Source organism: Oryctolagus cuniculus, chromosome 19 (assembly GCF_051225735.1).
Source record: "Oryctolagus cuniculus isolate XC-2025 breed Fujian yellow rabbit chromosome 19, ASM5122573v1, whole genome shotgun sequence".
NCBI classification, from domain to species: Eukaryota; Metazoa; Chordata; class Mammalia; order Lagomorpha; family Leporidae; genus Oryctolagus; species Oryctolagus cuniculus.
In genome coordinates this window covers 7,638,129-7,652,275 of record NC_142885.1, presented here as the reverse complement: position 1 = coordinate 7,652,275, position 14,147 = coordinate 7,638,129, and the positions used below count along the sequence as shown (strand labels likewise).

The window sequence follows — 14,147 nt, the reverse complement described above, 5'->3', positions numbered from 1 at the left end:
TTAGAGGGGACCTTTCAGCAGAAGTCAAAGGAACAGAATCCCATACGGACACCAGTCCATGTCCTAGACGCTCCACTTCTGATCCAGCTCCCTGCTGCCATCCTGGGAAAGCAGCGGAAGATGGCCCAAGTGCTTGGGCCCCTGCACCCACGTGGGAGACCTGGATGGAGTTCCTGGCTTTGGCCTGGTTCAGCCCTGGCTGTTGAGGCCATTTGGGGAGTGAACCAACAGGTGGAAGAACTCTTTCTCTGTAACGCCGCCTTTCAAATAAATGAATAAATCTTTAAAAATAAAACATGATCACTCAAACACAGGATGAGCAAAGATGCAGCTTGTGAAAATAACATAGAAGGAAAGGACGGAGCTATACAGGAACAGACTTGGTAGGCCTCCAGGGCCAAGTGGCTGTCACTTCAAGATCAACCGTCACACAGGCAGGAGGCTAACTGCATCTTCATCCTAATCGCCAAGAAAATGTCTAAACAATACACTGAAAAGGGAATAAGAAGGGAATCAAAATGGCACACCCCCTCCCAAAAAATCCCTATTAAAACCTCAATGGCCCATTTTGCAGAAATGAAAAACAGATCTGAAAATTCATACAGAATCGCAAGGGATCTCGAGCAGCCGGAAGCCTTGAGAAGAAAAACAAAGTTAGATTTCAAAGCTTCTGAATTTCAAAACTTATTATAAAACTAAAGCTACAATAACTGAGATAGTATGTATGATACTGGCCTAAAGATAGGCAAATAAATCAGCAGAATGCAACTGAGTCCACAAATAAACCCCACAAACATGAAGTGACTTTCTTTTTTTTTTTTTTTTTTTTGGACATGCAGAGTGGACAGTGAGAGAGAGAGACAGAGAGAAAGGTCTTCCTTTTTGCCATTGGTTCACCCTCCAATGGCCGCGGTACACGGCGCTGATCTGAAGCCAGGAGCCAGGTGCTTCCTCCTGGTCTCCCATGTGGGTGCAGGGCCATCCTCCACTGCACTCCCTGGGCCACAGCAGAGAGCTGGCCTGGAAGAGGGGCAATCGGGACAGAATCCGGCACCCCGACCGGGACTAGAACCCGGTGTGCCGGCGCCGCAAGGCAGAGGATTAGCCTAGTGAGCCGCGGCGCCGGCTCAAGAAGTGACTTTCTCAAGAGGCGAGAGACAAGTCAGTGGGGAAGTGCAGCACCTTTCCCACTCTGCTGCCAGACTCGCAGGTGTTCACACGATAAAGAATCGAGTCTCACTCCTACCTTCCCTATGAAACAGTAACTCAAAGGGGGTCAAAAAGCTAAGCTGAGGCTGAATCATACAACTCACAAGGGTGAATCTGCATGATCCAGGTTTAGGAGGAGTTTTTCAAACAGGACACCATAGATAAACTGGACATCATCAATATTTAAAACTTTTGAACCAAAGGACACTACTATATCAAGGGAGTAGAGAGAGAACCCCCAGAACCGGGAGCAAACATTTGCAAACCTTATTATGAAGCAATTATAGTTCAGACCACAGTAATGAGACAGACAGACAGACAAATTAACTAAGGACAAGAGCGCAGACAGGAGGGGGCTCGGCAAGGCAGTCAAGGTGCTTCCTGGGATGCCTGCAACGCAGACAGGGGGCCTGTGTCCGAGTCCAGCTTCCTGCTAATGCACACCCTGGGAAGAGCCCGTGAGGGCCCAAGTACCGAGGTCCCTGCCACCCACACAGGAGGCCTGGACTGAGTGTCCAGCTCCTGGCTTCGGTCTGGCCCAGCCCCGGATATTACAGGCACTCAGGGAGTGAACGAGTAGACCGAAGAGCTCTGTCTGTGCTGTGTCTGTCTCTCTCTCTCTCTCTCGGTCTTTCAAATAAAGAAAATTTTTACATTTTTAAAGACACACTTGTTTAAAATAAAAACCAGACAGACGGACTAGAAAGCCTAGAATGGATCCACCCATACAAACGCGTAAGAGAAAGGAAGGACGAAGAATGAATGAATCGAGAAGTACAGCCATCACACCAGCAGCAACCTGGACCCCACACCACCACACTCAGAAATCAACTCAAGACAGGTGATGGGGTTAATGTCAAAGCAAAACCCTAAAACTTTTTTTAAAAAATAAGCTATTTTGGCCAGCGCCACGGCTCAATAGGCTAATCCTCCGCCTTGCAGCGCCGGCACACCAGGTTCTAGCCCCGGTCTGGGTGCCAGATTCTGTCCTAGTTGCCCCTCTTCCAGGCCAGCTCTCTGCTGTGGCCCGGGAGTGCAGTGGAGGATGGCCCAAGTACTTGGGCCCTGCACCCCATGGGAGACCAGGAGAAGCACCTGGCTCCTGCCATCGGATCAGCGCGGTGTGCCAGCAGCAGCGCACCAGCTGCAGCGGCCATTGGAGGGCAAAGGAAGACCTTTCTTTCTTTCTCTCTCTCGCGCTGTCCACTCTGCCTGTCCAAAAACAAAAACAAAAACAAAAAAAAACAAAAAAAAACAACTATTTTTATTACAGAATAGGAAGGATTTGTTAAGACACAAATATAGAACTCTAAAAAAACTGTCAAATTTTTACTTGTTAAAAAAAAATAAAGGCACCAGTGCTGTGGCATAGTGGTTGTTAAAGCCCTGGCCTGCAATGCTGGGTGCCATATGGGAGCCAGTTTGAGTCTCAACTGCTCCAGTTCTGATCCAGCTCTCTGCTATGGTCTGGAAAAGCAGTAGAAGATGGCCCAAGTGCTTGGGCCCCTGCACCCGTGTGGGAGACCTGGAAGAAGCCCCTGGCAAATGAGCTCAGCTCTGGCCATTGTAGCCATGTGGGGAGTGAACTAGCAGATGGAAGACCTCTCTCTCTGGGGCCGGTGCTGTGGTATAGTGGGTAAAGCCGCCACCTGCAGTGCCAGCATCCCATATGGGCGCCAATTCAAGTCCCAGCTGCTCCACTTCCGATGCAGCTCTCTGCTGTGGCCTGGGAAAGCAGTGGAAGATGGCCCAAGTCCTTGGGCCCCAGCACCTACATGGGAGATCTGGAAGAAGCTCCTGGTTCCTGGCTCCGGATTGGCTCAGCTCCAGCCACTGCAGCTAACTGGGGAGTGAACCAGAAGATGGAAGACCTCTCTCTCTCTCTCTCTCTCTCTCCCTCTCCCTCTCCCTCTCCCTCTCTCTGCCTCTCCTTCTTTCTCTGTGTAACTCTTTCAAATAAATAAATAAATCTTAAAAAGAAAAAAAGACCTTTAACTTTTTCAAATAAATAAATCTTTAAAATTTTTTAAATAAACAAAAGGACTGTTAGATAAGTTATATTAAAAATCAGGAACCCCGTTCACCAAAATATCTTTTGTGTGTTGTGACTGATTTGCATTTAGTGTACCACTTTAATTCATTTCCTTTTCCATAAATTTTTAGTAGTTACCATGGATATTATAGATAATATCCAAAATTTGTCACAATCTAGTTTGAACCTGATACCAACTTAGTTTCAATAGTATAGTATTTGGCACCCAACTGGCAAGCATATAAACTGGTGCAACCCCCGGATGTACTGCTCGTTGGTATGTTGGCAGTTATCTATTAAAGTCATAAACAAATGTACTCTTGACTCCCTTAAAATTTATTCTCCAAGGGGCAGGTTTTTGGCCTGGCAGTAAAAATGCTGCTTAGGATGCCTGGTCCCCTATCAGAGTACCTGGGTTCAATGCCTGGCTCCAGCTCCTGATTCCAGCTTCCTGCTAATGCAGACCCTGGGAGGCAATGGTGTTAGCTCAGATAACTGGGTTCTTGCCACCCACGTGGGAAACATGGCTTTGGCCCCAGCCCTTGTAGGCATCTGGGGAGTGAACCAGCAGATCGGAGCACACTTGCTCACTCTTTCTCTCTCTCAAATAAACATGTTCTTTGTTTTTAAAAAATATTTATTTATTTATTTGAAAGAGAGAAGAGAGGTAGAGAGAGAGAGAGAGGTCTTACATCTGATGGTTTACACCCCAAATGGCCACAACAGCTGAAACTGTGCTGATCCGAAACCAGGAGCCAGGAGCTTCTTCTGAGTCTCCCACGCGGGTGCAGGGGCCCAAGGACTTGAGCCATCTTCTACTGCTTTCCCAGGCCACAGCAGAGAGCTGGATCGGAAGTGGAGCAGCTGGGTCTCGAAACAGTGCCCATATGTGATGCCTGCGCTCCAGGATGTTAACCCGCTGTGCCACAGCGCCAGCCCCAGCTAACAACACACCAGCGTAACAGTGTGCAAGACAACAGCAAAGATTAAAAACAACCAATGTCCATCAACAGGAGGCTGGTTAAGTAAGCTGCGTGATGTCCACACACTTGCAACAGCATGAATGAACCAGCAAGAATAATCAGCCCACTCTGTCGACAAGGTAGGCTGACTACGCTATATGGGAGTGAGAAAAGCAAGACGCGGGATAACGTATATTATGTTACTTTGTCATCTTCGAGTAAAAACGTGGGGCTTTGTGCCTGTGCGGGGGCAAAGGGTATCCTGGATGCCTCTCAACCATTCCCTCGATGCCGCAGTGAACCTAAGACCACTCTACAAAACTAGTCCTTTTAAAACTAAAAATAAATTTTCAGACAAAGAGGATGGGTCTCTGCATCAAGCGTGTCTGGCAACACGTACAAGAAACCAAGAGGAGTGCTTCTCACCTCAGACAGCGAAGGCTGCAAAGAGGCATCCGGTTCAAACACTGGAGGGAGATGCTCACACGAGACACCTTTTCCCACTTTGGTTTCTTATGTGAACATGTTATTTTACAAAAATGAAATGACAGGCATTTAAAGAGAGAGAAAAGGAAAAACTGGTGGAGTCCCAGACTCCCTGGTAAATACGTGCTGCCTTCCTCACGTAATACACGACACCTCCACTTCAACTACAGCTCACCTCTGCCTTTCTTGGAACACGTCCCACTCCACCGCACTGCTTCCATTCCACACTGCCAAACAGTGCGGAGATAAATCCCTTTACAAGCATGCATCTGCGTCTGTACACTCACTCAATGACTTTTTTTTTTTTTTTAATTTATTTGAAAGAGTTACACAGAGAGGAGAGGCAGAGAGAAGAGAGCGAGGACTTCCATCCGCTGGTTCACTCCCCAGCTGGCTGCAACAGCCGGAGCTGTACCAATCCGAAGCCAGGAGCCAGGAGCTTCTTCTGGATCTCCCACGAGGGTGCAGGGACCCAAGCACCTGGGCCATCTTCTACTGCTTTCCCAAGCCATAGCAGAGAGCTGGATTGGAAGTGGAGCAGCCAGGACTTGAATTGGTGCCCATATGGGATGCTGGCACTGCAGGTGGTGGCTTTACCTGCTATGCCACGGCATTGGCCCCTCAATGACTCTCTAAAGGCAAATGACTCCATGGGGAGCTGCCCAGTCAAGTGTTATGTGCTGGCACCCACCCATGCTCAGATGGCACTGCGGGAGGACCACGCCCACTCACAGTGAGAGCAAGCAGGGCCTACCCCTGCTCTTCACACTCACTGGTCATGAGTCACCACCTGGGGGCCACTTCCTTTCATTTCTGTCTGTTAACATTTTAAGTGTGTATTTCTTTAGTTAATAATGAGGTTCTTATCTCTATTGGCCATCTGAATTTCTTCCCTTGAGTTTCTTCTTTCATGTCCTCAGCTTGCTTGTTTGCTTGTTTTTAATTTATCTGAAAGTCAGAGTTAGACAGATTGAGGGAGAGGGAGAGGAAAAGGAAGAGAGAGAGAGGGAGAGACCTTCCATCTACTCGTTCACTCCCCAGGTGGCTCCAACGGCCAAGGGCTGAGCCAGGCCAGTCATGAACTCTATCCAGGTCTCCAAACATTTAGGCCATCACCAGAGGCTTTCCCAGGCACATCAGCAGGGAGTTGGATCAAAAATGGAGCAGCCAGGACTTAATCCGGCACTCCCCATGGGATGCTGGCAACAGAGGCGATGGCCTAACCCACTGCACAACAATGGCGGCCCCTGTTTGTTTGTGATCTTAATATTTAACAGCTTTTAGTCTTTTTTGTAGTTTACAAATATCTTTGCTACTAAACCTAATCTGTGTATGGTGATTGCTTCATTTTATGAGTAAGATTTGGCAATTTCCTATTATTCCTTCTATATCTGGTGCCACGCTTGGAAGGGACTCCTGTCGGCAGACGATCGAAATGAACCCTGGGAGCATTCTACGCAGAGCAACCTGAGGGATTCCGCCCCATCAGGAGGACACAATCAGGACGCTGCCCAGGCCGCCCTGTCTGTCTGTGCCCCTGCCACCCCGCTGTATCTGCAGTCTCTCATCTGCCCCGGCACTCTGCCCGCAGTGAGGGCCGCGCGTCGTGCGAGAGGTGGGCGGTGCGTCCCCAACGCCTCTCCAGGGTGTCTCTGCGCTGAGGAGACAGCAACCTCTTTCCTCTCTGGTCATCAGTCTGCGTGGACACGGACGTGGACACGGACCTGGCACTGCCCGCAGCCGTGTCCTCTGCAGAGGAGCAATGCTGTCTGAAAGAGGAAGGCGTGAAAAACGCTGATGGGCTCCAGGCCTGGCTCCGGCCATCGCCAAGCTCAGCTTCTCCCCGACTGCCCGCGGTCTGGGAACTCCCCTGTTCTGCCAAGACGGCCCAGAGCCAGGATTCCACCATCGGAAATGAACTCATGCAGCCGGCAGGTCTCTCGGGGCTTTCCTTAAGTACACGGCGAAGCCAGTTACAAAAGGAGAAACGAGAAAGCATTTCCATTTAGAAATAAGCTGCTCCGCGGATACATCAGAATCCTTCCAAGCCTCAGTGTTTCGGTCTGAAGTAAAAGCATCGTTATTTACAGAAATTAAAGCTAAACACGCACGTCATGTTTTTACACACTGCGAAGTCTACAAATAGTAAACACGCACGACTTTACACGTCTTTCCTATAGAACGCACCAGGCGTGTCTCATGTTTCGTCTCACCCTTTCCTTTATTCAGGCACAACAAACCCTGGGGTTTACCCTGCCCTAAACACCCACGCAGCGTGGAGTTCCAGCAGAGACAGGCTTAGCGCCTACAAAGACTCAGACAGCCTTATTTCAGCAGGCTTGCCAAACCCACTTCTTGATCTACTAGTCATACTCGATCTTGTAACAAGAAATCAATTCACCTCTAACCAAACCTCTCTTGTGAGCAGCTTGTGACAAGCCAACCTGAAGAACACACCCAAACACGCGCAGGGCGCCAGCAGACGGGCCCCCGCTTCTCAGGACGCCAGCAGACGGGCCCCCGCTTCTCCCAGCCTCGCGGCTCGCTCAGAGAGCGCGCAGGAGAACACGGCGTCAGGACGCCAGGCCTTACCTACAGACGGCTGGAACTGCGACGGAGCAGGCAGGGAGATGTTTGGCACCGAGACAGTGAAGACCTCTGCTGGGGACTGGACGGAGGGGGTGTCTTCCGCTGGTGGTGTGAAATCTATCTCATCATCAAAGTTATCCTCGAACTCCTAAAATCAACAGAGCAAGCATTAACACCCACTGGCTGACACGTAGCGCGGGAACAGTCATTCACAAGTTTGGAATATGCTGCCGTTACTACCTCCACCCACCCCAACTGCCATGTTATCTATTTGAAGCAAAAAAAAATTAGGTGTTTCCCAGCTCCAAGTAGCAGAATCCAATGTGATAACAGATTATACAGATTTTACATAAATTTTTAAACAGATAGCTTGAAGTCAAATGTAAAATTTTCCAGAAATGACCATGAACTGGGCTCAAAAGTTTAAATTTATAAGGGTAAGCAGTTCCTTTACAAGCATTTTTCACTTTCACAAATGTCTCTGCACACTGAATCCAAAACAAGCCCACTCTGTCAACTGCATATGCATTCATATTGCAATGTGACTTCTATCAAAATAAAGACAGCTAAAATATTTAAGTAAAGTCCTATTTCTCTAGAAAAGGAAACAATGGGAAAACTACTAAACTGGGTAGGAAAATCGTCAGAATCCGAACCACAAAGGTCAGCAAAGATGTGTAGCAAGGAGCGCAGTTAACTCCCAAGAAGGGCTGGCTTTCTCGCGGTGACAACCCTAAAACCAAGGAGGCTCCGGAAGGCTGTGGAGCTGGGGGAGCCTGGACCTCCGTGTCTGTACAGTCAGCACGGAGTCAGTCATCCACGCACGCACTCAGATCCAGCAGCAGCCCCTCCTGCACAGCTACCGCAGCGGAGAGCAGCTCAGTGGCCCGCCCATTCCCACTTCTCTATGAACTTTCTTCTCTTCACTCCCCGTGCGACCACCTCCCCTTCATCCCCACCCAGCCCGAGCAGGGAACTAAGTCACAACGGCAGCTCTCTAACACGCAGGTCTGCACATGCACTACACATGCCTCATTAGGACATCACTGCTATGTGCCGTGAGGGCAGGGAGCGGGACCCACGTGGGGCTGGGAGGGACTTCTCAACAGAGCATGGCTGCGTTCTCTCTCTGGATACTCCTGAGCTTCTCATTAAAACGACTTCGCCCTTGCAAACAACGGCGCTCAAAACCCCGGCAGAGCGTGATGCACCTGCGGATGATTCTAGAGAATCAGAGAGGCCACATGGAACAGTCACTAAAAAATGAGTAAGACAGGGTCACTTTCACAGCTGCGCCAGTGGCTGCTGCTTCCTTTCTGGATCCCCGAGTGCCTTCCACAGGCAGGTGTGCCGCCCTAGGACTGCACAGGACTCCCAGCTGCACAGACTCCAGGGGGCGCCTCCGCACCACCCTGGCGGCTGAATCTGCATCACAATGCACCCCCTCCCTCCTTCAGCACTGGGACCCAGAGGTAAGCCATCAGGTAAACCGAGAGTCAGGCTGCAATCCAGTATCAGCAACGCTCATCAGACTTTATCTTTGTCCCCAGATGGCCAGTTTCTGGGCAAAGTCCCTCAGGCAGACAGACGCGGGGCCCCCAGTGGTGTCCTCTTCACTGGCTCTCACGGAAGTGCCTGCAGTGATGGGGCCTGCTCTGCCCTCATGTGTGTGACATCCCTGCTCCTGGACTGCCCAGGGCTGCCACTGGACTCCAGGCAGAACCGCCCGAGGCTCTGGGAATCAGGTCCGGTGAGAAGGTTTTAGCTGCGAGACAGGCCTCTCAGTTCCCCTGTGTGTTCTGCTGCTGCAGGCCCCTGGGTGGGATTCTCGGCCGGCTGATGCAGATGCCGTCCGTGTGCTGCAAGGACGGACCCTTCCCCAGGCTGGGGATTTACAACCACAAACACGACACACACCGGGGATCCCTCTGCCTGAATCTCAACCATCAGAAGCTCACCCACCTACAAAAGGCTGAAGAGCAAAACCAAAATACCCTGCTCTCTCGACCACGCGATGTTCGCGGTTGTGGGTCATGGTGCTCCTCGGCACGGCTGGCAGCTGCACCAGGAGGACCAAACCCAAGCTGCCCGTTTTTTTTGTTTTTTTTTTTTTTTTTTTTTGATAGGCAGAGTGGACAGTGAGAGAGAGACAGAGAGAAAAGTCTTCCTTTTGCCGTTAGTTCACCCTCCAATGGCCGCCGCGGCCGGCGCGCTGCGGCCGGCGCACCGCGCTGATCCGATGGCAGGAGCCAGGAGCCAGGTGCTTTTCCTGGTCTCCCATGGGGTGCAGGGCCCAAGCACCTGGGCCATCCTCCACTGCACTCCCTGGCCACAGCAGAGGGCTGGCCTGGAAGAGGGGCAACCGGGACAGAATCCGGCGCCCCGACCGGGACTAGAACCCGGTGTGCCGGCGCCGCAAGGCGGAGGATTAGCCTAGTGAGCCGCGGCGCCGGCCTGCTGCCCGGTTTTTAAGTCAAGTGTTACGGGCACAAGCCCAGGACCGTTTGTTCACAGCACTGAACGCCGATGCGGCGCTCAACGGCAGGCTTGGAAGCTCAGTGGCTGTGCCAGAGACCACAGGGGCCACAGTATTCACTACTTCCGGCTACCTGGGCCCACGGCAAAGTCTGCCCCGGCCCCCACCCCCACCCGGGAGGGGGGCGGGGAAGGGGCTAGGAGACACAGCACAGAGAGAGTCCCAGCGCCCCCACCAGCCGCGCTCACCTTGAAGTCTATTTCTGGGTCCTTGCAGCAGGATATGCAGTTTGCAATTAACACTATCAGGATCATCAAACTGCACAGAGACAGGATCACAAAAGACGAGGGGACTTCCACAGCAGGGGCCTCCCCTGGGAAGAGAAAGAAATAATGTTAAACACACACCCATCCCCAAGTCAACTTCAGTGAACCAATACCTCCTTCCTCTCCCCACCAGTCAGTGGGAGCAGGATGAGCCCAGGATAACACTGACGACCAGCCCAGGGTGGGCAGGTGGTGCTAAGTGTCGTTATTTTGAAATTCTCTTAGACATAAGAACTCTCAGCTCCTGTATACTCTCACCCAGCCACTACTGCTACCATCTCACCTCACCATGGCATAGACTCAAAACCTTAGCAGGAACATCGGCAGAACGCTGTTTTAAATTTTTATTTATTTTATTTGAGAGGAAAGGAGACACACACACAGGTATTTCCCACCTACTGTTTCACTCCCTAGATGTGCAGTTGGAGCTAGGCCAAGAACTCAATCCAAGTCTCCCACAGGGTGGTGGGGACCCAACACTTGAGTCGTCACCTGCTGCCTCTCAGGGTGGACATCAGCAAGAAGCTGGGCTTAGGGGCCAGCACCATGGCACAATAAGTTAATCCTCTGCCTAGGGCATCGGCATCCCATGTGGGTGCCGGTTCTAGTCCGGCTGCTCCTCTTCCAATCCGGCTCTCTGCTGTGGCCTGGGAAAGCAGTAGAGGATGGCCCAAGTGCTTGGGCCCCTGCACCTGCATGGGAGACCCAGAAGCTTCCTGGCTCCTGGCTTCAGATCGGCGCAGCTCCAGCCACTGCAGCCATTTTGTAAGTGAACCAACGGGAGGAAGACCCTTCTGTCTCTTCCTCTCGCTGTAACTCTACCTCTCAAATAAATAAATAAAACCTTTAAAAAAGAAAGGAAAAGGCCGGCGCCGCGGCTCACTAGGCTAATCCTCCGCCTAGCGGCGCCGGCACACCGGGTTCTAGTCCCGGTTGGGGCGCCGGATTCTGTCCCGGTTGCCCCTCTTCCAGGCCAGCCCTCTGCTGTGGCCAGGGAGTGCAGTGGAGGATGGCCCAGGTGCTTGGGCTCTGCACCCCATGGGAGACCAGGAAAAGCACCTGGCTCCTGGCTCCTGCCATCGGATCAGCGCGGTGCGCCGGCCGCAGCGCGCCGGCCGCGGCGGCCATTGGAGGGTGAACCAACGGCAAAGGAAGACCTTTCTCTCTGTCTCTCTCTCTCACTGTCCACTCTGCCTGTCCAAAAAAAAAAAAAAAGGAAAAAAAGAAGCTGGACTTGACAGCAGAGCCAGGGCTCACCCCCAGGCACTACAGTATGGGATGCGGGCGTCCCAAGTGGCATCCTAACCAACACACCAATGCCCGCCTCTGATACACCGCCATTCATGCAACTGCAGGTTTACTGCGGCTCTTCTCATCTTCACCAGCAAGTCCAAGAGTCGACCCAGGCTGCTAAGGCTGCATTTAATCAGCACACGCCCTCATCTCCTCCAGCCTCTGACAGACTGTCTCAGGCTCTCCTGTGTTTTCAACTCTGGCACTTACAAAGAGTACCGGGCCGCTGTCTGTCAGGCGCTCCTCACTCTGGGTTCCACTGAGCTTACACATACGGGGAAGAAGCTAGAACTCCACAGGGTGAAGAGCCCCTCTCCTTGCAGCCCAGCAAGGGCACGGGGCCATCCCGGGGCAGGCGAGCTCTCATCATACGCCTGACCTCCACACTTTTCCCTGCAAAGGCTCTGTGCCTTGAGCGCAACTCACTAAGTCCAGCACGCACCCAGGGAGGGAGTTAGGACCATTCAGAGCTCACAGGAATATGTAGAAGACACTAGTGATTAATAAATACTCAGGGTGATGCAAATACCTCGATTCCCCTTAAAGTTTTGCAAACAAATTTCCACATCTGTCAGTGCAGCATGCCCACTGCAGTGCACACCATCTTTCAGTGGTGACTTTCCACACGTGCGCCTCCTTCTACATTTGTTTAGAACGCTACAGGGAGCATTCTCCTTTCCCCCTCCCAGTCACTCCTATCAGCTATGGCTGCATGGATATTCACTCTGGGTTAGAATCCAGGCAATCTAGCTCCTGCCATCGGATCAGCGCAGTGCGCCGGCCACAGCGTGCCGGCCGCGGCAGCCATTGGAGGGTGAACCAAAGGCAAAAGGAAGACCTTTCTGTCTGTCTCTCTCACTGTCCACTCTGCCTGTCAAAAAAATAAAAAATAAATTAAAAATTTTTAAAAAAAGATTTATTTATTTGAAACACAGAGTTAAAGAGAGAAGGAGAAGGAAAGAGATCTCCCACTTTCTGGTTGACTCCCCAAATGGCCACAGTAGCTGAGGCTGGGCCAAGCTAAAGCCTGGAGCTTCTTCTGGCTCTCCCATATGGGTGCAGAGGCTCAAGAATTTGGGCCATCTTCCACTGCTTTCCCACTCACATTAGCAGGGAGCTGGATCAAAAACGGAGCATCCGGGACTCAAACCTTCACCCATATGGGATGCCGGCCCTGTGGGAGGCAGCTTAACCCACTGTGCCACAGAGCCGGCCCCAGATTTTCATGTATTTAAAAGGCTGTTTTTAAAAAGACAAAAAAATAGAGAGCGAGTGAGCGAGCAGATGTTGAATGTGAGTCCCCAAACCTGAAACATTTTTCTACCTCACCAAGTGAGGCCAGCGGCTCTCAGGGGTATTTAATCCCAGTTACTGTGCCCCACCCCCAACTTGCGTGAAAACCACCTGTGCTCCCCCTGCCCGAACACGCAGTGACAGCAGAGCACTCTCACACACTCGGCTGTGCTGACTCTACCACAGTGTGTCCACTGCATTTTCACTCCCCTGAACTCCAGGTGCGCCCCACATCTGAGACCCAGTTAGCTTAACTGGCAGCATTCCTTCCCAATGGAGAGGGGATAAGGGCCCACCTGCGGCCAGTCTTATCTGAGATTTCATGAATAACTATCATTCCAGTTGCTCCTCATGAGCTGAGCTAACAGGACCAGCTCCACATCACCGATGCAGAAACGGAAGCGCCCCTGGCGTGAACGTCACAGGGCCAGCTCCAGCCCAGTGCTCTGAGCACAAGCTCAACTCCCCTCTGGGTCCCCCCACTGCTGCCTCAACATCGCTAACTCTCAACACTGACCAAGGCCTCCCTCTGGGAGAGGCGGCTCAGACCTCCGGGGCTCTCCCCCAGACCCACAGAGCTGGGATCAAGCGGCTTCCTCCTCTCGCCTCACCCTTAGCTTTCAGCCTCTGACACTGCTCATCGACTGCAAAACTGGACCAGGATGGCCTGGAGTCAGCCCAGCAATCGATTCACAACCCGGGCAGGTCTTCAGTGAGTCACCAGGCAGGCGTGGAAGTCCACCCCACGCTGGGAACAAGGAGATACCCACACTCAGCCTGCCCCAGGCACCGTGTGGACTCCTGCTGTGAGCGCTGAGGCCACCAGCTCCCGGGCCTCTGCGTCTGACCGGCCCGCACAGACGCCCCCACAGATCACTACCCGCGCGATCTGGGGCAGCCACGAGTACACAACCCAGTGCACTGGGCACCCGAAGACGCTTTACACCAAGGAGGCAAACACTGCGTAGAAGGAGGAAGGCAGATCTCGGCTGGGAGGTGGGGCGGGGCTAGCACAGACCACAGAGAGGAAGCAGAGTCTGGAGGCCAGAAACCACATCTAAAACCCCCGGGGCTCAGGGCCCTCCACAACCTGCGCGGAGGAGGGGCAGCTTCCCTCCAGCATCCTCGGCCCAGTGGTCTCGAGCACCCACCGGAGGAAGACACCAGGAGTGTAGGCAGCGTCACCGATTACAAGCCTACGAGGATAATGAGAAGCCGGGGCCACTCGGCAGGCTGCCCAAGATACTGATTAAAAAATACCTGGCATCTCTACAGCACACTCACTGAGTGCTCATTTAACAGATTCAAAGCATTTTAATAGCTATCTAGCACTTGATTTAATAAGCAGAAGAGTTGAGAAACTCCAAGAGGTAGGTACGTATTATCTGTCTCAGAGACAGGTAATTTGGGGCCGGCAGATTCTCGGTGATGACTCAGAGCGAGGCGGGAGCACCAGCTATTAATCCAACCACCAGAAACGC

The 14,147-nt window shown here is 52.0% G+C and overlaps 1 protein-coding gene across 2 annotated transcripts in view; it reads right to left on the bottom strand.

The window, feature by feature from the left end:
* LMTK2 (lemur tail kinase 2) overlaps positions 1 to 14,147 on the bottom strand; it is an 89,848-nt gene that overhangs the window by 51,025 nt on the left and 24,676 nt on the right. For both annotated transcript variants that reach the window (XM_089320925.1, XM_051839024.3), the window contains exons 2-3: positions 10,003 to 10,127; positions 7,282 to 7,426 (exon numbers count right to left, since the gene is read on the bottom strand). In XM_089320925.1, coding sequence (XP_089177051.1) covers positions 7,282 to 7,426; positions 10,003 to 10,127 — 270 coding nt within the window. The remainder of the gene's footprint in view (positions 1 to 7,281; positions 7,427 to 10,002; positions 10,128 to 14,147) is intronic.